Below are 27,889 nucleotides of genomic sequence, written 5' to 3' on the forward strand. Positions count from 1 at the left end.
GGACTCGTCTTCAGATAGTTCAGACTCTGACGACAGCAGCTTTTATGCAAAGAAGAAGAATTTTTATAAAGCCAACCAATATGACTTTTTGGAAGACAAAAGCAAGAAAGTCCGAGAGTTTAAGGAAGGTTGACAGTCAATTAAATTTGACACGTTTTTTGGTTATAGAGATGCTTCGAAGGCTTTCTCTTTTATACAGCAGTTTGACATAGCTTTCTCAGGAGGGTGTTACTCAGAGCACTCTAAGATTTGGAGGGTTGTCTCTTACTTTAAGGGGAATGCTCGAACTTGGTGGTCCACGCTTCTCTTAAACAAGACATCGCCAGTTAAATGGCTGAAATTCAAGAGGCTTTTGTTTTCTTCTTGGCCGACTCGAGAGTATGAACGCGACATACGATCTGCTTGGAACCATCTTCGGATGACCAAGAAGGATACAGTGGACGCTTATTGCAAGAGATTCTGGAGCTCTTTTCTATCCGCCTCTTCATTTAAGAAGATCTCGTTCAAGGAACAGATTGAGCGGTTCACCTTGGGTCTTCTTACAAAGATCCGAGATCACTGCTTGGAACAAAAGTCAGCTTCCATTCAGGAGTTGATGAGTCATGCGAAACGGGGTTTTGCCATTCACTCCGGCAGTTTGACCTACCCCACAAATGAAATCATGACGCAAAGAGCCGAACAGACTTCGACAAATGAAAGTAGAAAGAGGAAGAGCAATCTGGAAAAGAAAGAAAAGGATGCACGACCCAAACTCACTCCTCAAGAGAGGGCCCGCTTCATCAAAGAGGGGAAGTGCTTTGGATGCGGGGAAAGTGGGCATATCTCTGCGAGGTTCCCTGAAAAGGCACAGAAAGAACAGAACGACAAGGACGACGAAAGGCCTGAGAGTTCGAGAGCAGCTGGACCGTGGGAGAAAAGGCAAGATAAAAACATGACTGGTTCCAGATTGCGTGGGTATTGATACCAGCATGATGGACGAGAGTACAAAACTTTGCCGAGCTTGGGGCAAAGTAAAAGACCAAGAAGCCCCGATCTTCTTTGATGGAGGAGCCAAGGCCAACTTCATTTCACCGGAATTGGCGGCGCGGCTCGAGATCACTCCCAATCAGATGGGACTACTTACATAGGCAGTTCTAGCGGCACTATAGGGACGTAGCCATTACATCCGTCATTGGCAAACTTCGGTTGCATTGTCAGGGGTATTTGGGGCATGAGGACTTTACATAATGCCTTTGGAAGGTTGTGATGTCCTCTTGGGAATTCCCTAGTACCACAAGAACAACGCCGTGGTCGACTATTGGGGCGAGGAAAGCAACATTGACCATAGAGAAGGGCAACCATTGTATTTGATGTAAAACTTAAGGGCAAGTCTGTCCCTATTGTATCGGCTTCAGCCATTTCAAAATTAATAAAATCCAGTCTGTTTGTTTACTCGATCTTTTGACAGAGATGAATGATGAGAATAGGACAAATATGTCTGAACTTGAAAAAGAACGCCAAGATTTTCTCCACGCTCATGCCGATTGCTTCTCAGAGGGCCTGCCAGGCGAGTTACCACCCGCTTGTCCTGAAGATCATACCATTGATCTGATACCTAGAAGCACACCACTGAACCGGCCACCTTATCGTGTGAGCCGAGTCCAGAATGAAGAGATATGAACCAAGTGAAAGACCTCTTGAAAAAGGGTCTTGTCCAGCCTAGTACTTCGCTGTACTGCTCTCCTGTGTTGTTGGTTTTGAAGAAAGACGGATCTTGGAGAATGTGCATCAATTATAGAGCTCTCAACAAAATCACCATCAAGAACAGATTTCCGATTCCTAGAATCAATGATATACTTGACAGTCTTCAGGGATCCTCGTGCTTTAGCAAGATTGACTTGAAAAGTGGATATCATCAGATCCGAATCGCGCTGGGAGATGTCTACAAGACAACCTTTCGGACAACTTTTGGGTTATTTGAGTTTTTGGTGATGCCTTTTGGCTTAACCAATGCTCCTGGGACATTTAACCGGATGATGGACACGATTTTTCGAGGGTATAGGCTTTTGTTGGCACTTTCTTTGACGACATCATTATTTTTCTCCAAGGATGAGGTAGAACATAGAGAACATCTGCTTCAAGTCTTTCAGGCATTACGAGATCACAAGTTAGTGATTAATGGAAAGAAAAGTGATTTTTTCCTACCAGAGATACACTTTTTGGGATACATCGTGTCAGCACAGCAGGAGTGCAGATGGATCCGGCCAAGATAGAGACTATCCGTGATTGGCCCGATTTGAAGAATGTCCATGAAGCTAGAAGCTTCTTGGGATTGTGTTCGTACTACATGCGGTTCATTAGAAAGTTTACAGAGGTTGCTTCCCCTTTGCATATCTTGACACAGAAAGGAGTCCCTTTCTCGTGGGGACCGACAGACGTGACTGCCTTTCAGAGATTGAAAGAGAAATTGACTACGGGACCAGTTTTGAATTTGCCGGACTTGTAGAAGTCATTTGAAGTATATTGTGATGCTTGTGGTCGTAGTCTGGGTGCGGTCTTAATGCAAGAAGGCCATGTCATTGCCTACGAGAGCCGATTGTTCTCAAGGCTTGAATTGACAGCATAGATTTATGAGAAAGAGCTTTTGGGGGTTATCCATGCTCTTACTCAGTGGTGGCACTACCTACTCGGAGCAGATTTTACTGTCTTTACAGACCATTAGAGTTTACGCTACTTCTTGTCACAGAAGCAGCTATCGGAAAAGCAGATGCGGTGGGCGAACATCTTGTCACAGTTTCACTTCCAGATTGTCCATGTGCAGGGACATAAGAATTTGGTGGCAGATGCTTTGTCTCGGAAGCCGTTGGTTCTGGCTATTTCTGCGATACACCATAGGAGCTTCGAGGATATGGTCGATCAATATGCCACGGATATAGATTTTGTAGACATTTTCACACGGATACGGGATGGGGAAACAATAGCGGGATATTCCATTCGGGATAGCTACTTGATGAGGAAAACCATGTTGTGCGTTACACAGCTGTTGAGGGAAAGGGTTATGATCGAATGCCACTGTCCGCCTTTTATGGGTCACCGCGGCATGGCTACCACCTTGAAAGGGGTAGAGAGATACTTCTTTTGGCCGAGACTCAAGAAGGATGTGGACGAGTTTGTACGCAGTTGCTTGGTATGCCAGAAGGTCAAGTTTGACAGGCATAAAGCACAAGGATTGTTACAGCCTTTGCCCATACACACTCGCCCGTGGGAAAGTATTACAATGGATTTCATTTTTGATATCCCGAGAACTCAAAGTGGTCACGATGGTATCTGGACTGTTATTGACAGATTTAGCAAGCAGGTTCATTTCATTCAAGTGAAGAAAACAGTCAAGCCGGATCACTTAGCGAGACTGTTTGTGGCCCAGATCTTTAGATTACATGGCATGCTCGAGACGATTGTCTGCGACAGGGAACCCTTCATGATTTTGTTTTGGAAGGCAATTTGGGAGAACATTGGTAGGCGGTTGCAGTTCTCGTCATCTTTCCACCCGCAGACTGACGGGCAATCTGCGATTGCTAATTCAGTGGTACTAGATTTGTTGAAGTCTTAGCGCTGGGTTTTCCTTCCATCATCCTCACGACAGAGTTCTGCTCCCTAGCGTTGGCACCTTTGTAAGGAGCGGGGGCACTAGTACTTGCTTTTATAGCCTTCTAGAGTCGGCAGGAATAGAGGGTTGTGCTTGCTTTTCCCAGCAAGAATAGGGAAGGTGGGGGCGCCTCAGTTCTTTTGTTCTGCCTAAAATAGAGGCGGCTGCCCACTTATTATGTGGACGGCCGGCCTCCTTTTAAAAATGGTATGAACCTGTTTAAAACTCAGTAAAATCTTATAAGAGGAGAACAATGCTTACACAATCACAACCTAGGTGTCCCTGGAATGCAACCACATGCACGGATGCAATGCAGATATAGAATAGTACGCGGGAAAGCATCTGCTTTCCCAAAAAGCAACCTGATTTCTCAAAAAGAATCAATTTTTCCTCAAAGTTTCCTCTGTACTCATCTTCATTCAAGTGCTTGCTCATCCTTGTGCACAATTCTAACTCAGTTCGGAATTGCCTCCCACCTATGGAATATTCCCTTTTCGATGCCCTCGTCACCCACCATGTGACGCATCAAGAATAACCATCACCTAGTCCTTTTCTACCGAACTTACGGTACAATCTCCTTCGTGATGCTCTGTCACCCATCCTATGACGCATCAGAGATGTCTGTTCGCGGATAGTTGAATACTTCTTCCTGATGCTCATTGTCACCCATATGATGTGGCACACAATTCTAACTAAGTTCGGAATTGCCTCCCACCTATGGAATATTCCCTTTTCGATGCCCCCGTCACCCACCATGTGACGCATCAAGAATAACCATCACCTAGTCCTTTTCTACCGAACTTACGGTACAATCTCCTTCGCGATGCTCTATGTCACCCATCCTATGACGCATCAGAGATGTTTGTTCCCGGATAGTTGAATACTTCTTCCTGATGCTCATTGTCACCCATCCGATGTGGCGCATCAGAAGAACCCGTTCCTGGTGGCCTTACAGATATTCCTGTTCACAGTGGTCTCGTCATTACTCTGAATTGCGCATTAGAAATATCTGTACTCGGATGTCTGCAATGAGAAAAACCCTCTCACTTATATATCCAATAATTCACGCATAATTATTTTTCCAGGTGTCCAAAGTGAAAAAACCTTCTCACTTAAAAAATCCAATAATTTATTAAGATTTATGTAGGTGTAGCGGGATGAATGTTTGAACTTGCTCAAGATGAGTGCTCCGAATTGTGCTCAAGGTTCCTTTACTTACGGAAGGGAGAGCCTTCCTTTCCTTTAGTGAGAGAGTGCAATGGACACAAAGTGAATGGACACTGTGAATGGAAGTGCATGAGACTGAGAGATAGAGTAGAGAATACGACACCAGAGACGTTGTAAAACCCTTCTCCGAAGGCCCCACTCTCTATGGCGAGAGTGGTCTACTTATGATTGCACAAATCTCTACAATGCTTGGACTTGTCGATGATGTCGACGACGATGAGGACGACGACGAGACGGGCTGAAAACTGAAAATGTCAAGGGCTGAAATTTGCAAATCTTGTATCTGCTGAATTCTGACTCTATGCCGATGACGATGTCGATGGCGACGATGTGATGACGACACGCTGAAAACGCAGATGCTGAAATCTGCGTTTTCCGGGCTAAATCTGCGAACTATGTTGGATCTGACCGTGCGGCGAGGAACTGCTGCGGGAAGGTGAGATCTGGGAGGTTCAGGACTTGTTCTGCGAGTGCTAAAGGCTGAAAACTGAAAATGCTGATCCTATGGCTGATTTTGTCGCGATGATCTTCAAAAATGCTGATGTTGTTCTGCAAACCAAAAACGCTAGGACTGAAAATTGACCTTGCGGGGAAATCTGCTAACGCTAGGAAATCTGCTGTGCTGCTGTGGGAATCTGCTAACGCTAGGGCTGATTTGCTGTCTACTGTCGCCGGGAATCTGCAAGTGCGAAAACGCTGGCTGATCTGGTGCAAAAACCCTAGGCCTTCTGTTGAGAGAAAACGCTAGAGTTGTTGCGGGGGTTGGTCTTGCTGAGAAGTTGCCTGTTGAGCAAGGTGCTCTTGCTGCCTTTGCTCATAGTTGATTGCTCTAGATCATAAGAGAAAGATTCGATCTCATTGTTTGCGTGTGTGTGGTGAACGGGTTTGGCACTCCGTCTCTTTGTTCATCTACATTGCATGCACAGTCTTTGAGGAAGACGAGATTTTTTCCAGTCACTTTACATGGAATAGGTATGTTCATGGTTTTGTGTTGGAAATGGTTTCAAGAATTTTCAGCCATGGAGATTCTTGAAGAAGAAAGAAGCACGACTCTCGACGAAGTTGAAGCATTGAAGGAGCCACAGAAGACTTTGTGTCGCTTTCGGCGCGGCCCAAAGAAGCAAGCATTGCAGACCTTTATGAAGTTCAAGTACCGCACGACCCACACATCCGAGCGGGCCGACGAAGAGTCCCTTCCAGGATTCCGGATGCTATTGGCAATCTCCCTCGACGCCATATAGTCCAGTACCAATACCTCACTTTGAAAAGGAGGGGATGTCACTTGACACATCCAACCCTATGTGTCCGTGGACAAGCTACATCATGACCAAGGTTCAGTTCCGGCATGTCAGTCTAGAATAGGAAGTGATCTGGCACTTTTGTGAGTCTGTTCACAGACCATGCATGTCCAAACACTTAGAGTAGATGCATATCCTCTGGTTGCACACAGCATGACCAGCAGATTCCAGTTAGATCCCATCAGTAGCATTTTTACAGTGCATAGATCTATTTTCCCTATTTTTGACATTTTTCACTTATTATTTTTAAGTGACTTCAAATCATCATTCTCGTGAAAAATCACATCATCTTCCTGCAAATCATCATGCTTGTGATTGTCATCCATATCATCATGCTTATCATTATCATTCAAATCATCATGCAAATCCTGTGTGTCATGCTTTGGAGAAGAAGAGACTGAGAGAGTCTCCTTTTCCTGAATCTCTTGCATCTGTGCCTGAACTCGAGAAAAGAGTTGCAACATCTCTTTCATGTGTCGGTCGTTCATTGCTTGTCTTGCTTTGTTCTCGCGGTCAAATGTTGCTTGTCTTTCTTTGTTCTCGCGATCAAATTTTGCTTCTCTTTCTTCGTGCTCATGATCCAATTCGTCTTGTCTTACTTTGGCTTTTAAGCGCGCTTGCTCGCACTCACATGCTATGGATGCCATTCTTTCTTCGTATTCACGATCTGCGGCTGTCATTCTTTCTTCTCGTTCTAACTTCCTTGCTTCGCGTTCTAATTTCCTTTCCATAAACGATTGCTCCAACTCCTCCATAGGAGTCAGTGCAATCCTTGGCATAGATGGGGAAGGGGGAGGGTCGGAAAAACCTCCTGGTGGGAAAAGTTCTTCTTCGTCTCTCTCATGCTCATCACTTCTAAGCGAAGTATCCATTCCGCTTCGAGTGATGGCCATCCACTGAAGTCTTGGGTTCTTGTGGGTTCTTGTGGTCTTGGGTTCTTAAGTTCACGAGGAACTTGGGTTCTTGGGGGTCTTGGGTTCTTGGGTTCTTGAGGGTCTTGAGGTTCTTCTTTAGCTTGCAATCTGTGTTAGAGAAGGATCTTCTCTTCACCCGAGTTGTGCTCTTTTCTGCGGGCGCACCCCTTAGAGGCCTTGCGCTCACACCAAGGTTGCTTTTTCCCACCTCACGTTGATTGGCCGGCCGCTAAGTGCACGGTCCTCTCTCAATGAGTGAAAAGAGGCACAAGGAGAGGCTGGACAAGCCCTTCTTTCTTGGGATTCCTGTCACTATTCAAAAACACGATTAGGAATCGACACGCCCAAGCGAACTTGGGTTCGTGCGACCACAACTAGCAAAAAAAATAAAAAATTCTGTGGTTCTTGTGGTTCTTTCCTTGAGTGATACAGAACACTGCCAAAGCTCTGATATCAATGTAAGGTGCAGCGGAATGAATGTTTGAACTTTGCTCAAGATGAGTGCTCCGGACTGTGCTCAAAGTTCCTTTTACTTACGGAAGGGAGAGCCTTCTGTTCCTTTAGTGAGAGAGTGCAATGGACACAAACAAAGTGAATGGACACTGTGAATGGAAGTGCATGAAACTTGAGAGAGAGAGAAGAGAATACGACACCAGAGACGACGTAAAACCCTCCTCCGAAGGCCCCACTCTCTATGGCGAGAGCGGTCTACTTATGATTGCACAAATCTCTACAATGCTTGGACTTGCCGACGATGTCGACGACGATGAGGACGACGACGAGACGGGCTGAAAACTGAAAATGATAAGGGCTGAAATTTGCAAATCTTGTATCTGCTGAATTCTGACTCTATGTCGATGATGATGTCGATGGCGACGATGCGATGACGACATGCTGAAAATGCAGATGCTGAAATCTGCGTTTTCCGGGCTGAATCTGCGAACTATGCTGGATCTGACCGTGCGGCGAGAAATTGTTGCGGGAAGATGAGATCTGCGAGGTTCGGAACTTGTTCTGCGAGTGCAAAAGGCTGAAAACTGAAAACGCTGGTCCTATGGCTGACTTTGTCGCGATGATCTGCAAAAATGTTGATGTTGTTCTGCAAACAAAAAACGCTAGGGCTGAAAACTAACCTTGCGGGGAAATCTGCTAACGCTAGGAAATTTGCTGTGCTGTTGTGGGAATCTGCTAACGCTAGGGCCGATCTGCTGTCTACTATCCCCGGGAATTTGCAAGTGCAAAAACGCTGGCTTATCTGGTGCAAAAACGCTAGGCCTTCTGTTGAGAGAAAACGCCAGAGTTGCCGCGGGGGTTGGTCTTGCTGAGAAGTTGCCTGTTGAGCAAGGTGCTCCTGCTTCCTCTTCTGCCAGAAAGTGCTAGCGCTAGGTTTTTATTTATACAAACTTAGCAAAATTGCCCTACCTACTTTTCAACAAAAGTCACTTAAAAATAATAAGTGAAAAATGTCAAAAATAGAGAAAATAGGTCTATGCACTGTAAAAGTGCTACTGATGGGATCTGACTGGAATCTGATGGTCATGCTGTGTGCAACTTGAGGATATGCATCTACTCTTAAGTGTCTGGACATGCACGGTTTGTGAACAGACTCACAAAAGTGCCAGATCACTTCCTATTCTAGACTGACTTGCCGGAACTGAACCCTGGTCATGCTGTAGCTTGTCCGCGGACACATAGGGTTGGATGTGTTACGCGAGGAATTATTTTTCTATCAGATAAATCCATTTAGCAACATATGTACCTGTTCATTGCGGTGCACTTCATTGTTTTGCTTGGGTTTGCATGAGGCGGGATCCCTGTTGTTGGGGTTACTCGTCAAGTCTCGAGTCTTCTGTTGTTGTGCTACTAAATATGTGTCCCAGGTCACTTTCAGTAAATTTACATCTTTATTAGCATTTTAGGCCATTTTCAGGGTCGTGGAGTTGTCTGGCTGAGGTAGGGCAAACTAGTAGTTTGCCTATATAGGCAGCAAATGCCCCCCCCCCCCCCCTCTTGTACTTTTGGCATGTTGTTCAATGCAGAGATCCAATGTTCCCGACACTCTACTCTCTCTAGCGTTTTTAGCATTGCTAGCATTTTCTATGCAGGCTACTTCAGTCTTCCTCTCTCTAGCGGTTTTCTCTCTCCACATCGATCACCCTCTCTCGTGTTTTCTGGCAGCGATCCCTTCTTGCCTTGCTAGCGCTTCCCTTCCATAGTGTGGCCACACCCTCTTCAGTGTGCCACAGCTCGTGGTGTGTGCACGTGCCCGTTCGGTGGGCGGTACGTTCTAGGACCTTGACGGTGAGGAGATCCATCGCGATAGATACGAGATGTAGGCTGCGTGGTACAGAGAGGTGGTTTGCTCGCGGTTGCAAACAAGTTCATCACACGATTCACCCTTTTCGGCTGCACCTTTGACATGGTATCAGAGCCACGATGTACTCTTGATTCGGATTGGTGATTTGTGCGAGTTTATGGTGCTGATTTTCGCGATGAGAAGTGACGGTTTGCTATTTTTTTGTTATTTTTACTCTTTGGGGCTGATTTCGGCTGTAGTGGGCAGATTTGCAAAGTTTATCTTCTACCTCGACCTAGCCTTATCACATGCCTAATTCTCCAACACCATGGAGAAGAGTGATGATTGTGAAACAATCTCAACCCGTGGTGACGAAGGACATTGAAACCGGCCTGTGGGGCGGTATGCTTTGGCTTTCACCCGAAATTCTTTATTTTAGACACACACAGAGAGAACGAGCAAAGGAAACCTGTGACGGGAATTAACACTTAAGAACACACATGGCTCGGGAGCTAGAATGCCCCAAGCAGACGCCGACAGCCTGTAGGTCCCAAAATTGGCGCCCCTTTCGGTATTTCTTTATTCTTTAGGAGGGTAAATTACAAAGAAGAGGCCTGGGAATCCTATATCTGTATCGAGCTAGAGACCACCTGTTTCGGCCAAATTTCGGCAGCATAACAGCCCCAAAACTTGCGCGAAACCAATTCCTCTGTTGGAACTCTCTTCCACTGGCATAAACCCTCTGATTCCTGTCCAAAAATAGTAAATTCAGCATGCTGTATTTACTGGTTTTTGCCCTGTTTTCAGCCCCAAATAGTCCCCTAGATGTCCTTTGTCAGTGGGGCATGATTCCCAATGGTTCTGGCGTCCGTATGGCTGAAAAACAGTCAATTTACAGCGCATACATAGTCAATTTACAGCGCATACACAACGTTGAATTCGCACCTGTACGGTGAGGTTATGACCCTCACTGGTGCCTGCTTTAAAGTAGCAGCTAGCTACCCCTGTTCCTGCTCAAGGAGGCTCTTGCCTCAGCACAAAAGCATGAAACCACACAGCTGTACATCAGTCAGATGAAGAGCCCTCTTGTGGGGCATCACATAACTGCACGTAGGAGAGAGAGAGAGAGCAGTGTGTAGTGTGCAAGGCATCACTCCTAGCACCACACTGTACATGAGAGGGAAAGAAAGCACTCCATAGCTCTTAACATGTGACAAAAACCAAAATGAGGCCTCCCTCAGCTCCTATTTTTCTGAATGGGGCAAGTGCATGAAAATCTGCCACTTGGCGCAATTACAAACTTTTGCCTGTTTCGGGGTTGCCGCCTAAAAATCTCCCGACTGGTTGCCCAGTTGACTTCGCGGCAGAGTTGTAAAGTGTTTCCCTGGTCATTCCGAAGGTAATGACGCGAACACATTTCACGGCCGTAAATAGCAGTTCCCTAATTTTTAGGAGATGCTTCCGTTGGGCTCCCACTGGTCATCTGACCATCTATCCTCATTGGGATCGCATCCAAAAGTGCAATGTGGCCCAACTCTCGGATACTTTCTGTTGGTAGTCCCACCTTGACTTTATACCTTTATTGAGTTCAATCCCTAGTATCCACCAACTTGCTAAGTGCGACGGGGGGACCTACATGACCTTGCTATGAGCCTAGACATCCTCTTACTGTACGAATTCTAGTGCCGACCACTTCCCGTCTGCGGGTGAAACTACCTTCACGTTGGCCATACAATGTCTGACCGTTTGCTACTTCAAAAAGAGGGTCTCAAAAGTAAAACAAAAATCATTGGAAAGAAACCAACAACTAAGGTTAGCAGTTGCCACGTCCTCGTGACATAGTTAACAGCTGCCACGCCCTCGTGACATACCTCCCTCTTGAAATCGCAAACGTCCTCGATTGCATACCATAAATACATGCCACTGATGATCTTGTGCTATCAACACTCTTTTATCATCGCATGTATCTGCAAGAAAGGTCGTACACATAGATACAAATGACTTAATGAGACCTTCATACTTTTGTCATTTCCATCTATAACACTGAATTCATATGTACATTTGATGTGCTAGCTCTATCATTACCCCTCCTTTGCACACGTTGTGTTGGGGCATAGGTAGGTTGTAACCTAAAGGCTTCAAGGTAAAGCTGCAATACATTTGGTGACTTTGATAGTTCATGCTCTTCCATCCAATTTGCATCCATAGGCGGATAGTTCTTGAACTTCACACCAAATAACGTCTTACAACTTGTCCTATAACTTTTCTGTCCTTATGTGCCCAAAACTTGCTTAGGTACCAGGTGGCAGGATCTCATCAAGTTCCTCAACTTCTGGCTGATCCTCATCTGGCATAGCTTCTGGCACATCAACCACGAAGGGTCTTAGAAGACTCACGTGAAACGCATTATGAATCTTCCACGCATCAGGCAATTTCAGCTTGTAAGCCACATCGCTGATCTTATCAAGCACTTGAAAAGGCCCATAGTAATGCATACTGAGCTTAGGAAACAACCTTCCTTGCCCTTCATCTTCTTTAACCTTGCCTTTTCGAACCTTAACAGAACCCAATCACTAGGTGATATTAGCAATTCACGACGGTGACGATCAGTAGTTTTTTTCTTCTTTGCCTGAGTCTTCTCCAAGGCAACTTTAATTTTCTTATACATTTCATCCATGTTCTCAACATATCGATCTGTCTCAAAAATCATGTCCTTTGTATGCAAAATGGGATGAACCTTTTTGCCACCTCCAACAATCTCAAAAGGTGCTTTGCCAGTAGACAAATGCACCGTATTATTGTACGCATATTCAAGCATAGACAAATATTGTTCCCACTTGCCCTTATTATCTGACACATAGCATTTCAGCAGATCTAAGACAGTAGAATTAGCCTCTTCTGATTGTCCATCAGTTTGTGGATGAAACGAAGACGAGAACTTGAGCGTAGTGCCCCATGTTCTCAAACAATCCTCACTAGAACAAACTGGTCATGCGAGGATCACGATCACTGATAATCGATTATGGCATACCATGGTACTTAAACACATTGTACAAATTTTATCTTCTTCCTGACAGGGATAAAATGGGTCTGCTTGCTGAACCTGCAAATAATGGTCCATTAACCATCATTCCCTGTTGGCGTTCTTGGAAGATCAAAGATAAAGTCCATAGCAATGCTTTCCCATGGCTTATCCAGAATCGGCAGTGGTTGTAACAACCCTCGTGCCTTTTGCCTGTCAAACTTGACCTTTTGGCAAATTATGCATGCTCGCACAAAGGCATCCACATCTCTCCTCAAGGTAGGCCAATAGAAGAATGTCTCTACCGCTTTAACTGTCACATCAATACCACGATGCCCTGCATACCGGTGGGACATGACTCTCTTCCATGACCTTATGTTGCAATGGCCTAGTGACACAAAGTCTGCCATGCATCATCATAAAACCATTTCTGAGGAGGTAGTGTTCATGATGTTGCCCCTCTTGCAACTGTTCAAAGATCCTTGCAAAATCTTCATCAGTAGCATACTGTTCCTTCATGTCATCTAACTCATGATGATAAGGAAGTGACACAACTGAAATTTGTGGCTTCCTTGATAACGCATCAGCCACAACATTCTTCTTGCCTTCCACATGCATAATCTGGAAGTGGAACATAGAAAGAATGTTTGCCCATCGCATATGCTTTTAAGATAACTTTGAGTGTGCCAAGAAGTATCGCAAGGTCTGATGATCTGATTGGACAACAAAATCAGCACCTAAGAGGTAGTGCTTCCAACTAGAAAGCGCATGAATCACGGCCAAGAGCTCTTTCTCATAGACTTGCATAGTCCTCTCTGGCCCTTGCAAAATTTGGCTTTCATAAGCTACTACCCGTCCATCTTGCATTAGCACTGCTCCGATGCTATCGCCACACGCGTCACAGTGGACCACAAATAACTTCCTGAGATCTGGCAAAACAATTACTGGATCTGAAGTCAACTTTTCCGACTAAAGGTTGAAATCTCTTTTTGGGTCCATCTGAAAGTGACCTCTTTCTTTTGCAAAGCATGAAGAGGTGATGCTATCTCTGCAAAATTCATGATAAACCTTCTATAGTAGGAACACAATCCCAAGAAAGTTCTGACATCGTGCACAGTCTTCAAGTTTGGCCATGTCTTAATAGCTTCGACCTTTGCGGGATCCATTTTGACACCATCCTTTGAGAGACTATGGCCAAGAAAGTGGATCTCTTCCAGGAAGAATTAACTTTTCTTAGGATTGACAAGTAGCTTGTGACTGCGCAGCTCTTCGAACACAATGGTCAAGTGAGGTCTATGCTCCTCTTCATTCTTCGAATAGACTATCATGTCATCGAAGAACGTCCCATCAAACTGTTGATGCGAGCGGAAAATCCGGTCCATCATTTTGTTGAACGTGGCAGGAGCATTTGTTAGACCAAACGGCATCACTAGAAACTCATAAAGACCAAATGTCGTTCTAAACGTAGTTTTGTGCACATCCTCTGGCCTTATACGAATCTGATGGTACCCACTCTTAAGGTCTATCCTGCTAAAAATTGCAGCACCTTCTAAACGATCGAGGATATCATCAATTCTAGGAATAGAAATCTATTCTTGATGGTATTATTATTCAACGCACAGTAATCAACACACATGCGTCATGAGCCATCCTTCTTCTGCACTAGGAGCACTGGGGAGCAAAAGGGTGAAGAACTAGGCTGAATCAGCCCCTTCTCTAATAAATCCTCAACCTGGCCCATAATCTCTTTCTGTTGCGCTGCACTAACCCTGTAGGGAGGTCTATTTGGTGGGCTACACCCTGTCACCAAATCTATCCGATGGTCCTCAGGTCTCTCTGAAGGCAATTGCGACGGTAATGAATCAGAAGAACAGTCACTAAACTTTTGCAAAAATGCTGACCTTTCTTTATCTAACATAGATAAATTTGACTGATCATTATCTGAGACATCACGTACAAAAATCAAGTACACAGAAAGATGATTCTTTATTACGGAAGTGATAGCAGAAGTAGATACAATAAGGACTGACTCTCCTATTAGCTTTACATCCAAGATGTGAGTTTTGTCCCTATGCTGAAGGGTGATCGTCTTGCCGAAGACATCCAACACGCCATGTACTCTGAACATCCAGGGAATCCCAAGTAGCGCATCGCACCCTTCCAATGGCATGATATAGAACTGTTCTATGTCCACATATGACTGGATATGCAGATGTAGCTTTCCAATAATGGGAGTAACACACTCTGAGTGGCCAGGACATGCCAACCCTGCCTCTGTTGTGTACCCCATCTCTTCAGCTCTGATGCCCAGCTTCATAGCTAACTCTGGTGAGATAAAGTTGGCTTTGGCACCTGGATCAAAGAAGATGAGTGTCGTCTGATCCCTAACTTTACCCCATGCCCTGCATAACTCACTGGCATCTGTACTGGGCCTGTCACCCACCATGTCTGGCACCAAACCTGTCGTGGGTTTAGGCTTCTTGCCTTTCTGGTCTTCTTTATCATTGGAGTCAGCTGGTCTTTTCCTTTGTGGACAATTGGTAGCAACTAGGCTGCTCGCAAATAAAGCATTTATTTTTAGCCATTAGGACCTTCTTTTTCTCGAGCGACTTGCGCACAAAAGGCTTCCTTTTCTGTTTCTTTGCCTGGGCTCCAGAAGTCCCGGCTGAATCCTTGTCTTTGGTGGCCTTTTCTGAACCCTGTGAGACGTATCAGGAGCCGTTTTCACAAAGGGCTTCTTCGCTGAATTTTTCTTTTGTTGCCCTCCTTTGTCGTTGCTCGGAAACCCACCGTCCTCTCCTTTCAACAAGGCAAGACCAGTGTTAGCAACTTCATGAACGCTCAGTGTTTGACAATTTCATGAAGTGCCTTTTGCTTGTCAAACTTGACCTTTTGGCAAATCACGCTTGCTCGCACAAATCTCTCCTCAAAGTAGGCCAATAAAAGAATGTCTCTACTGCTTTAACTGTCGTATCAATACCACGATGACCTGCATACGGTGGGACATGACTTTCTACCATGACCTTATGTCGCAATGGCCTAGTGACACAAAGTCTGCCATGTATCATCATAAAAGCGTCTCTTAGGAGGTAGTGCTCATGAGGTTTCCCATCTTGCAACTCTTCAAAGATCCTTGCAAAATCTTCATTAGTAGCATATTGTTCCTTCATGTCATCAAGCTCATGATGATAAGGAATTGACACAGCTGAAATTTGTGGCTTCCTTGATAACGCATCAGCCACAACATTCTTCTTGCCTTCCATATGCACAATCTAGAAGTGGAACAATATAGAAAGAATGTTTGCCCATCGCATATGCTTTTCGGATAGCTTTGACTGTGTCAAAAAGTATCGCAAGGTTTGATGATCTTTCTGGACAACAAAATCAGCGCCTAATAGGTAGTGCTTCCAGCTACGGCCAGTAGCTCTTTCTCATACATTTGCATAGTCTTTTCTGGCCCTTGCAAGATTCTGCTCTCATAAGCTACTACCCGACCATCTTGCATTAGCATTGCTTCGATGCTATTGCCACACCTGTCACACTGGACCACAAATGACTTCGTGAGATCTGGTAAAACAATCACGGGATCTGAAGTCAACTTTTCCTTTAAGAGACTGAAAGCTGAAATCTCTCTTTGGGTCCATCTGAAAGTGACCTCTTTCTTTTGCAAAGCGTGAAGAGGTGAAGCTATCTGTGCAAATTCCTAATAAACCTTCTATAGTATGAGCACAATCCCAAGAAGCTTCGGACATCGTGCACAGTCTTTAAGTCTGGCCATGTCTTAGTAGCTTCAACCTTTGCGGGATCCATTTGGACACCATCCTTTGACACTATGTGGTTAAGAAAGTAGATCTCTTCCAAGAAGAATTCACTTTTCTTAGGATTGAGAAGTAACGTGTGACTGTGTAACTCTTCGAACACAATGGTCAAGTGATGCTATGCTCCTCTTCATTCTTAGAATAGACTATCGTGTCATCAAAGACTGTGCCAACAAACTTTTGATGCGAGCGGAAAATCCGGTCCATCATCCTATTGAACGTAGCAAGAGCATTTGTAAGACCAAATGGCATCACTAAAAACTCATAGAGACCAAACGTCGTCCTAAACGTAGTCTTGTGCACATCCTCTGGCCTTATACGAATCTGATGGAACCCACTCTTAAGGTCTATCCTGTAGAAAATTGCAGCACCCTCTAAACGGTCAAGAATATCATTAATCCTTGGGATAGGAAACCTGTTCTTGATGGTATTCTTATTCAACACACGGTAAATCTCGCAAAAATGTTGACCTTTCTTTATCTAACTCAGATAAATTTGATTGACAACTATTTGAAACATCACGTGCAAAAACCAAGTATGCAGAAAGATGATTTTTAATTATAGAAGTGATAGCCGAAGCGGATACAATAGGGATAGATTCCCCTTTAAGCTTTACATCCAAAACATGAATTTTGACCCTATGCTGAAGGGTGATCTTTTTGTCGAAGACATCCACCACGCCATGTGTTCGGAACATCCATGGAATTCCCAACAGCGTATCGCACCCTTCCAATGGCATGATATAGAACTCTTCCATGTCCACATACGACTGAATATACAGACGTAGCTTTCCAATGATGGGAGTGACACACTCTGAGTGGCTAAGACATGCCAACCCTGCCTCTGTTGTGTACATATCTTCAGCTCTGATGCCCAACTTCATAGCTAACTTTGGTGAGATAAAGTTGGCTTTGGCACCTAGATCAAAGAAAATAAGTGCCGTCTGGTTTCTGACTTTACCCCATGCTCTGCATAACTCGCTGGCATCCGTGCTTGGCCTATCACCCACCACTTCTGGCACTAAACCTGCCGTGGGTTTGGGCTTCTTTCCTTTCTTGTCCTCTTTATCATTTGAGCCAGCTGGTCTTTTCCTTTGTGGACAATCTGTAGCAAAGTGACGAGTCTGCTCGCATATAAAACATTTATTCTCAGCCATCAAGACCTTTTTTTCCTCGAGCGACTTACACACAAAAGGCTTTCTTTTCTGTTTCTTTGCCTGCGCTCCAGAAGTCTCGGCTGAGTCCTTATCCTTATTGACCTTTTTTGACTCTTGTAACGCTTCAGGAGCCGTTTTCACAAAGGGCTTCTTTAATGAATTTTTCTTAAGCTGAGTGAGAGTAGCCACTCTGTTCTTTGTACAATAATCTCGAGGCCCTTTTGGCAGCCCACAACAATATTTCTCAATCTGCTCTGTTAGTGGCACAAACCTGTAGGAGGTTACTGAGAGCAACGCTTTGCAAAACCTCCGATTGTACTCCTGTAGGCTCTTCAAGTAGCCGCAGTGAGTTGGTGCCAATCCGTCATGACATCGGCTTCAAATTCATTTGACAGCCATGCAGATGCAAACATTTGCTTGAAGTATACCCATGTGGCAGGTGCCTGTCCTTGCATCAACAATGTCGTCCACCATGTTAGCGCATTGTCTTTCAAGAAAGTGGCAACTTTCCTGAGCTTAGAGGCCTCTATAAAATTCCCTCCTGCATAAGCTGTATCAAATTGCTGGAGGAAAGTAAGAGCATTTGCCTTATCCTCAAAGCCGTTGAAAGTGCTAAACATTATAGCTGCACCACCTTCTTTGTAAGCTTTTGGCTTTTCTAATGCCCCCAAATTGTAATAGGGAATTGTCTGCAACATGGGCACTGTTGTAGGGGTCATCGGCATTCCTTGGCCGTTGACATTTTGCGTCGTAAGTGCCATATCTGGCTGCTATCCAGAAAAACCAGCCATGCCAAAATTTCCCTGTGGCACCCCAAATTGGCCATGATTGCTCTGAAAGCCTTGTTGCATGCCGATATTACCATAGATGGGGTTTGGCATCATGCCTTGCATACCCCCAAACACTGTTCCTGGTATATATTGCTGGTTTCTAAGCGCATAACCAACCATACTTTGGAACACAGATCCACCCCCGAAATACCCAGGATGTACCTGGGTGGTGGAAAAACCTGATGCATTGCTTCGAAACTAGTTCCCTGTCCATTTAATGCAAAATGTGGACTCTGAAAGGTGGTGAACTGAATTGGCAAAACTTGTGGAATTGACGTCCTAACCACCTGTTCATGGACGGAAGGAACCTGCCTTGGAGCCCCTGACTCTGCAACGTGCGAGTGCTCCCTATCCTGTTGGGACGCATGAAGTACCTGGGCTTGAGCCTCATCGGGCTCTATTGGTTGTGTGAGTTGCCTTGTCTGCTGCTGCACTGGTGGCGCTTGCAAAAACTAACCTTGGGTTCTACACCAGTGGAGAAAAGACATTCACAATGGCAACCAATTGAGGCTTGCATGCATCATCTTCAAGTTGCTCAGTCATAAAGCCCTGCACTGGTGGAGCATTCACATCAACAAGAGGTACAGACAGACGTGGCCGTGAACTCTCGCCAACCTCAAAACACTGTAGGAATTGCCTACGTGTCTTGTGAAGAGGAACCCTCTTCCATGATGCCTTTCCTTTCGTCGGCCATAGTATAATCCGGCGTTCCTGTACTTCATGTCTTCGCTGCAAACTAACCGAGGCTCACTTCTTGACGAAAAGTGATTCTATCCCGGTGACGGAACCATGAGATTGGCCTGTAGGGCGGTAGACTTTGGCTTTCACCCGAAACTTTACTCTAGACTTTAGGACACAAAGAAACTTTGCAAATAAAAACCTGTAACGACACACGGCTTGGAAGCTAGAGCGCTACCAAGTAGACGCGGACACCTGTTGACCCCAAAGACTGGCGTCCCTTTCGGTATTTCTTTATTCTTAATGCAAAGAAATGATCTGATCACTTTCACCTGACTCCCACCAAGCTGTCCGGACATGTCCATTGCGGTGCAAAACCCTTGTAGGTCAAAAGTACACGCCTAGGACGCTGCATTGTGGAAGCTTTACGTTGAGTTGCAGGTCTATTTCAGCGTGCTGTAATTTTTTGTTTTGCCACTGTTAGGTGCCTACAGCCCTGTACACACATCCCAAGGCCTTTTCGAGGCTCCCCTGGCGATTTCGTGCAGTTTAAGTGCAAAACCCTAAACCTGTAGAAAAACACAGCGGGTTGTAATTCTCTGTTTTGGACCATTTCGAGCGGAGCGACCACATCTATGCATGTTTCAGTTGCTTTCGCACGCATTGGGAGAGTTCCCCTTCGAATTGGACGAGTTTTCACGTGAGAAAACTCTCCGATTTCGCAATCCTTCGCGATGGAACTGTGCGTACCTATGGGGGATTAGCAATTAGCTAATCTGGTTCCTGTTCAGAAGGCTCTTGCCTCAGCAAACGCGCATAAACCCTCAGAACTGTACATGGTCAACTAAGTAGCCCATCTAGTGGGGCATTACCATATGTGCCAAAGGGGGGAATGAGATACGCGAGGGCAAGTCATCGCGTTGCATGAGACAAGGGAGAAGGCAAGCTTTCCATTAAAGCTGTGATCACTTGCACCCACTACTCACTACACACACTGCAAAGCACATTGAGCTGCAAATGAGCCTCCTCTCTCGATTTGGGCGCCCCCTCTTCTGACCGAAAGTGGCAAATTGCTGCAGAACCACCATGTGTCTAGTTTGCCTCTTTAGAGTTAATGCCTAGTACCCACCGACTTATAAGTATAGCGAGGCGGCCTAAATGACTTTGAGCTGAGACTAGACACCCTTTTATTGCTTGGATTCCAGTGCCGACTGGCTTGACCATCTCGTGGCGATGTGCCCTTCCCAACTACGGGTGAAACTCTCGGCCGTCGGCCGATTCACACTGGCCACGCAATGTCCGGCCATTTGTGACTTCAAAAAGAGGGTCCCAAAAATTAAATAAAAATCATCAGTAAGAAACCAACAACTAAGGTTAGCAGTTGCCATGACAATGGCAGTGCTTATGTGCTATCAGAGGGTATGCAACTACTCTAAAGTGCGTGGGCATGCATGTCCTGCGTAGAGGCTCACAAGGGTGCCATAACACTTCGTATGCTGTCATAAACCCTAGAAGTAGGAGTGAGCTTGTCCACATGCACAAAGGGTTTAGATGTGCACGTGACACCAATCTACTTGAGAGATCTGCCTCTCCCTTCACCACTCTATTGATTTTGAGTAAGAGAACAAAATCAACGCAAAAGTCTCATTCACTAACGGAAGGTTGATAACAAAGCCTATTCTCTCCATTCCATTGCATTCGACACTGCAGGAATCTTGAGGTGCTTCGACGGTTCAAAAAGTAAAGCTACTCACACCCACACACAAAAAACCGCGCACTTATGTGGGTTCCATTGACTATTATAGCAAAACTTTAATATACGAGTGGAGGCTTCATTGGAGACATTCTTAGAGTGTGCATTCATGTTCCAGTGAGTGAGTGTATGCGCATGATAGCATTGTGCTTTTATATAAGTAAGCTAGCTCTCTCTCTTAATATTGCCTAACTTTGCTGTTTGCTGTCGATAGAATATAGATTTCGCAATATATAGCCCAGCCAACTCTACAAGTAGCAAGACTGTTTCTTGTAGCAGCGCGATGTGCAAAACTACCTTGTCACCAAGTGCTTGTGAGGCTAACAATACGACCCAACCATGCACCTACGTTTCCAACTACATTTCTCCCAACACATCCTCCTCTGGAACACTTGTGCAAGATGTGGTGCATCTGAATCCCGAGAGCGGGATCGGTCCGAGCGTCTCGCCAAACATTTACTTTGGGTAAGAATGCAAATTATGGCTGTGTGCTTTTTTCTTGTTGGCTCTGTAAAGCCTTCTCGGAGTGTCAGTTTGCTCATTGATTTCTTTACTTGCACAATGAGAATGTATGTTTTCACTTTCAAGGAAGTATCATCACCTAAGATGGACACACAATTGATGTCATGTAGGCAAATTTTCATCATTAATTACATTGCACTTGTTAATCCAAAGCTCTGTTTGGTTGCATTTTAACTTGCATTTTCTGTTAATGATTACATTTTCACTTGGATTTGACAAAAGTTCTGTTCATTAAGTGCTCCCGGAGATAATTTTCAGCTTCTCAGGCATGCACTCACTCTTTCAAAGAGCATGAAGGGTTAAGAATGCTCTGCTACTTTGGTGTAGGTGTGGCAATTTGCAAACTGGGGACTTCCTCAAGGGAGGTGCACCTAATGGGTTGTTTGGTCTAGGGCCCGAGGCTTATTCTGTACCTAGAACTCTTGCAAGCAGTGGAGTCGTTCGGGATGTGTTTTCCATGTGCTTCTCAACTCCATCGGCCGTCGGTAGGCTGGTGTTTGGAAGGAAACCAGCTGCCTCTCTTCAAAGCACTCCTCTCGTTCCCATCAACCCAAGGTGTGCCACATATCTTTTAAATTATGTGCAAAGTTTATTTTAGCCTTGATCAGCAACCAAGAGATCTTTCATTTATAAACTTTTAACTCGGTTGATCTTGGATATGCATTACTCTCTCCAACTTTGATAAATTTGTTCAAACTAATGGTGGAAGACTCTGAAGCAACAAGCTCTAATCACGGGAATGTGCAATTCTATTGTGCAGTTTGTTTTACGTGCTTGGGTTGGAAGATATTGTGGCAGGAGGGGTAAGCTTAAAAGTACGTGGAAGAGTGATATTCGACACCGGCACGTCCTTAACCACCTTGCCCTCTGAGATTATCAAGGTTATCGGCGACGCTGTAAGCAACCTCCCCCGTCACTCCCCTCCTTTTTACTCATTTTGTTCTAGTAGGTTAATTTTTTTCCTTAATTTGAGTGTGGATTATGTTTGGTTGCAGTTAGCAAATAAGACTACACTTAAGACTTGGGCTTTCCGCTATAGTGAATCCTTGCAGTTCAGCCATTGTTGGAATGCAACGTACGCTCTCTCTCTCTCTCTCTCTCTCTCTCTCTCTCTCTCTCTCTCTCTCTCTGGACAGTTTCCTACGACGTTAAAAATTCTCTTCTTCTCTCTCTCTCTCTCTCACACACACACACACACACACACACACACACACACACACACACACACACACACAGTATCACACTCTACTTGAATGCTCAGCTTTTCAATCACATTTGAGCTTGCTTTCCCCACATTCTCAGCCATGAGCTTTCTTGTTCACATTCGTCTCCCAACCACTATGTGGACTCTCATTTGCGACGCTCACTTCCACAATTCTTGAGCATCGAGAGGCACTTATCATCAGCCCCATAGACCCCACATGATTTGTTTGTTTTGTTACCATAGGTCATATTTGATCTTTGAGGACGATAATGAAATCAGCTCACCCTTTGTCTCCCCTTTGTATCAGCTTTCACCCCACCCCTACCCACTATTTTATTTTTAGTTCTTTGTACTTTTTGTACCCAGACCTGATATTAGATTCACCACATGTAACCTTTTGGTCTCATAGGTCATTTTGGCCTTTTGAAGACGTTAATATTACATTTCATTTCATCTCTCTCTCTCTCTCTCTCTCTCTCTCTCTCTCTCTCTCTCTCTCTCTTCCAATATGGAAAGATTACCCCCCTGCCAATACTCTCTTGAGGCTCCATCACTGGCAATCACACGAACGGAGATTAATAAAATCATCCGCCAGGATCTTATACAGTTAGACACTAAGAGGACATGGGTAGACCCTACACAAGAATTGGGCACGAAGATGGCCGACTACAAAGAAAACTTCCTACAGCTATCTGAAGATTGTTTTGTGATTCGCCCGAGCTACATGGATACCCACCTGTCTCATGGTTTGAGATGTGCTATTGGTCAGATTCGTACATCCTCACACCAGCTGGAAATTGAATTTGGCAGATTTAGGGGAATCTCACCTGAGAGCAGAATTTGCAAGTTATGCGGAATGGAGCCGGAGACAGAATTACACTACATATGCCATTGCACCGTATACTATGAGATACGTGGGCGTTTCCATTGCCTATTCAAAGAAGGCTTTGGACCTCTAGATAGAGTCATGCAATACCAAGATCAAAGGTGCTTAGGCTTGTACCTACTGGAACTACATCGGCACAGGGATAATCTAATGAGAAGACAGAGCACTACAGCCTCAGAGGCAGATCACAGATTTTTTTTCGGATCGATAGAAGCTTCAAGCAGGAATGGAAGGAGAAGCAAGAGGCCAGCAGCGAGCACAAAGGAGTACCCACATTCATACCAAAGGCACCCTCATTGACAGGGCGATTGAGCTTAGGAAATCAAGACGACCACGACCGAGATGCAGAAGCCCACTTCACCGGAGGAGACTACAACGAAGGATTAGAAGCATTCTAGCTAGACACCCAGAATTCTCCTAAGAAGTCTATCCAATACTTGTATTCAGTTTTTCGCATTTATTTTCACACTTTCACACTTTTCAGACATTGTAACAGATTCACCACTTTTGTATCAGTTTGGTCTCATAGGTCACCCTGGCCTTCTTGAAGACGTTAATATAACATTTCATTTCATTTCATTTCTCTCTCTCTCTCTCTCTCTCTCTCTCTCTCTCTCTCTCTCTCTCTCAAAAAGAGAGGAAAAAAAAAACATGCACATCCTATGGTATCATAATCATGTGTCTTAACATTTTACTACTTGATTAATGTTATAAATCTCCCTATCTGTCCTTAGACAAATATATCTATGTATTCCACTTCCAATCTAATGTGCACACCCTTTACATTCATCAATCTTTGTTCTGCTAAGTCATCTCAAATGCAAATGTGGTTGTAGGACAAAGGCAGAACAGGATAGCCTGTCTTCATTGAACTTTACATTTGCTGGAGGAGGTATCTGGCAAATTGTGGATCCTCTCTTCGCCTTTATAGAAAATGTATTACCTTGCAAGCACTCGATGTTTCAATACTTAAATAACTCACTCCTGTTGTGAATGATTATTGATTAATTGCAAATTGTTTGGCTGAACTCTTTTGTAGGACGTTAATACATTTGTTTGCTTAGGAATATTACCTTCCGACTCATTGGATGCACCCCCAATTATTGGATGTGAGTTAGCTTCTTTTTCTCTTCTTGGTTTTCAATTTTTTTGCAGATTTAAAGCATGAAGGGTTCATAGTAGTCAAAGAAAAGGCTGGCTACCTGTCTTGATATCAATATTAAGTACCCAAAAATGTGCGAAGTCTTCATGATGAGGCTAATCACAGAAATATCCTGCGAGAGCCATGGGAGATTTGTATGCTAGAATAGATTGGAAAATGGAGGTTTGATTGAGGTGGCGGGTCTTTAATTAATTGCTGGAGTCCTAAAAAAGGAACAATTTTTGCAGAAGATTTTGTTTCTCTGACATAATGTCATTTGTTACCTCACAGCAAATAGCTCAGCCAATCTTCATGGATATCCTTGAAGTGATGAGTTTTATTTATTGCAATGTTTTTAAAAACCCTTTGCTGGCCACTACCCAACGTTGCAACAGGCCTTTGATGACTAGAATAGGAGCAAGCAAGGGCCCAAACAGGTGGTCGTGTTTCGAAATGCATACCTTGTTTGAAGGGTCTTAAGAATATTTGTATGGGGTTTCAAGTACCCATTTCCTAGAGATAGCATTGGGTTGTAATGGCACTTAGTGGTAACAGCATTTCTGAAACTCTACCAAGCCAAAATGGTGTTGATGAATTCCTAAGGCTCGGAACTTGTATACTACAGAATAAAAGGGGTGGGGGTGGGGGGAGACTTGTATACAATAGATTGGAAAATGGAGGCTTGATTGAGGTGGCAGGCTTTTAATTGCCGAAGTCCTCAAAAAGGAACGATTTTTGCGGAAGATTTTGTTTCTCTTGCATAATGTCATTTATTACCTCACAGCAAATAGCTCAGTCAAGCTTCATGGATGTCCTTGTTAGTGATAAATTTATCTGGAAAGTTTTTAAAAACCCTTTGCTGGCCACTAACCAAAGTTGGAACAGGCCTTTGATGACTAGAATAGGACCAAGCAAGGGCCCAAACGGGTGGCCGTGTTTCGAAATGCATTCGTTGTTTGAAGTGGAGAGTATTTCTATGGGCTTTCAAGTACCTATGTCCCAGAGATAGCAGTGGATTGTAATGGCACTTTGTGGTAACAGCATTTTGGAAAAAATCTTTTTATGCCATCTTTTTTGTTCTATATCTCCTTGTTAGTCATGCCACCCGGAGGTGACATCAGGGAATCACTGGAGAGTTGTGCCACACAGTGATGCACTAAGGACCAAGGCCGAAAGGAACGTACCCTTATCGCTCTTAGACCTTGCTGGTACTCCAGGATTCTCACCCGGTAAAAAACAGTTCCCCCCGGTCAGCCGAGGTCCGGAAGGACTGCCATGTCCAAGGTGGGCGTTGGCTCAAACTTTGGTACAAGATCAACGGCATCAAGGTTTTCTGTCTCTGACAGAGGAACGAAAATTGTAATCTTTCAAAGTTGAAATGCCATTAGTGTGCCAGTTTCTGTTTAGTTTTGACCTATTCACTGATTCTTCCAAGCAATAATATTGGGGAAGGCCTTTGTTCTTTAAGCATTTTTGATCCACCTAACAGCTAAACACTGATGTTCCACTTGTTATCTCCTAGCCAGATAATGAACGTCCTTCTGGAACTAAGTCATTACAATTCTCAAGAAGGAAGAGGATACTTGTCTGGACCCATTTTCCTTAGAACTTGTTAGCCACTTAGAATATACAAACGATGCCGAGACGTCCGAGCAGTGCAGATCTTCTTGCTGACCTTAGCCTTTCTAGCACTCTCAAAGTTAGCAATGATTTCGCGAAATCAGCCTCGAGCAAGCTAACATGAAACGAGAGGTGACAGGTGATGAAGTGGTTGAGGACATGAACCTTGCAAAGAATGTTGAGCTGAAGGCCTTGCTATCTATCTAATTTGGTCACAACCCACTGCTATCCCTGACACATGGATACTTGAAACCCCATAAACACCAAGCATTTCTCTCTTGATAGCTGCATATGGAAGAGCTGCCAAAGGGTACCCTTGTTTTATGGCCTCAACCAGAAAAAAGGCAGGGATATGGACTCCCTTTATTGCAACCCTTGATCTTTCATTGCCGTGAAGAGTTTTCATAAAGCTAATGAAACCGGATTAAATCAGTGAGCTCAGAATGGAGTGCCATTGCTGTGATAAGCATGGTGAGTGGCTGAATTTTCTTGTTCCTCTCTTATGAGTCTATTTGATTCATAAGAGAGCCCAACAAGCACTCACTGAAGGTGGCTACGGATGGATACAGACAGTCTTTGACCAAAGTTTGTACTATTGAGAAAGTGGCTACATTAGGACCAAATATAATGATGCTGACAATTTATTTCATGAAGCTTACAAGTCAAAACTCTCAAAAAAGAAAACCACAGAAACTGTGCTTTGAAAGAATAAAGAGATAGGTTTTTTTTTTGTTAAGTGGCTTGTTTAAAAAATGATTCACGAAATGAACTTTTCTTTTTGTAAAATGATTGCAGACAACTTCATGGCGATGTACGAGTACTACTTTGATATGGAGAATTCAACTTTTAGCTGGGGCCCATCTGATTGTAAGTAGAAATTGTAACCTAGTATGTACAAAGGTTAAATGTGCACAATGTAGTAATTTTGTTGTTAGTATCCCATTTAACTAGGGTATACTGGTCTCTTTGTGTGCCTTTAAGTATGTGGATGACAATAATCAATAAGTAATTTAAGTAGAACATAGTGCCAAGTGGTCTCTTTGCAAGCCTTCAATTATGTAGATGACAAAAATCATTAAGTAAATTGTGCTCTTGAATTGTAGGTTCGGGTTCCAATGCAACTGGCACAATCGAGATACCATTGATAAGCGTGCCATCCCCATCGCCATCACCGACTCCATCAAACAAAGCTCCATCTACTTCACCCACTAGAGTTGGAGAAACTAATGACAGGTTACAAGCTCCCTCGACCAATGCTCCTGCAGCAAGCAATGCCCATACAAGCTCATCACAAAATGTACATATGCAATTTTTATGCCTTCTTGTTTGCACCATATTCTTTCTCTCGCTAGCCAATCCAAATTACTAGAAGGAATTTGACTCCCTCATCAGGGCAACAATTCTTGCATTGAAGGAGGCCACCATCATTGCAATAAAACTCCAAGCTGGAACACGAGCGTTCTAATAAGCGAGCACAACTTTGAATTAAATAACCTGTCAAAAGTGGGCTAAATATGAGAGTACCAATGTTTATGGTTTTCAAAGTAAAAGTAATGTTGCATGTTGAGCCACGTTATTTGCTTGATGTATGGTGTGACATTATGAAATAAACAAAAATTTTATCCAAAAATAAGAAATAAGTCATGCAGGATGTCTTTTATGCCTATGGCAACAACCCGATTGCTTATGGATGTGTTCTATTTTTCCTTGTAACACACAAGATAAACCTCATGGCACAACAAAGGGTCTCTCTCTTCTAGCTATCAACTAGGACCATCCATTTCATAATGGCATCATTAGAAGCTCATGAAACAACTCACTAGTCATATTGAGTTTTCTGGGTTTGCACTCTGGATTCGACAATATCATGTCAACATCTTTAACCACACGTCTGCATTA

General features: G+C 44.1%; 1 protein-coding gene across 1 annotated transcript in view; it reads left to right on the plus strand.

The window, feature by feature from the left end:
* The window catches only part of LOC147428874 (aspartyl protease family protein 1-like), a 57,921-nt gene extending 30,360 nt beyond the window's left edge, over nt 1-27,561 (plus strand). Inside the window, exons 3-10 of the mRNA XM_086494889.1 lie at nt 20,832-21,082; nt 21,467-21,694; nt 21,900-22,035; nt 22,135-22,214; nt 24,066-24,165; nt 24,269-24,338; nt 26,786-26,857; nt 27,094-27,561. Coding sequence (XP_086351015.1) covers nt 20,832-21,082; nt 21,467-21,694; nt 21,900-22,035; nt 22,135-22,214; nt 24,066-24,165; nt 24,269-24,338; nt 26,786-26,857; nt 27,094-27,359 — 1,203 coding nt within the window. The 3' untranslated portion in view covers nt 27,360-27,561. The remainder of the gene's footprint in view (nt 1-20,831; nt 21,083-21,466; nt 21,695-21,899; nt 22,036-22,134; nt 22,215-24,065; nt 24,166-24,268; nt 24,339-26,785; nt 26,858-27,093) is intronic.
* Nucleotides 27,562-27,889: the final 328 nt, after the last annotated feature.

Source organism: Adiantum capillus-veneris, chromosome 22 (genome assembly GCF_014529385.1).
Source record: "Adiantum capillus-veneris isolate H3 chromosome 22, ASM1452938v2, whole genome shotgun sequence".
NCBI classification, from domain to species: Eukaryota; Viridiplantae; Streptophyta; class Polypodiopsida; order Polypodiales; family Pteridaceae; genus Adiantum; species Adiantum capillus-veneris.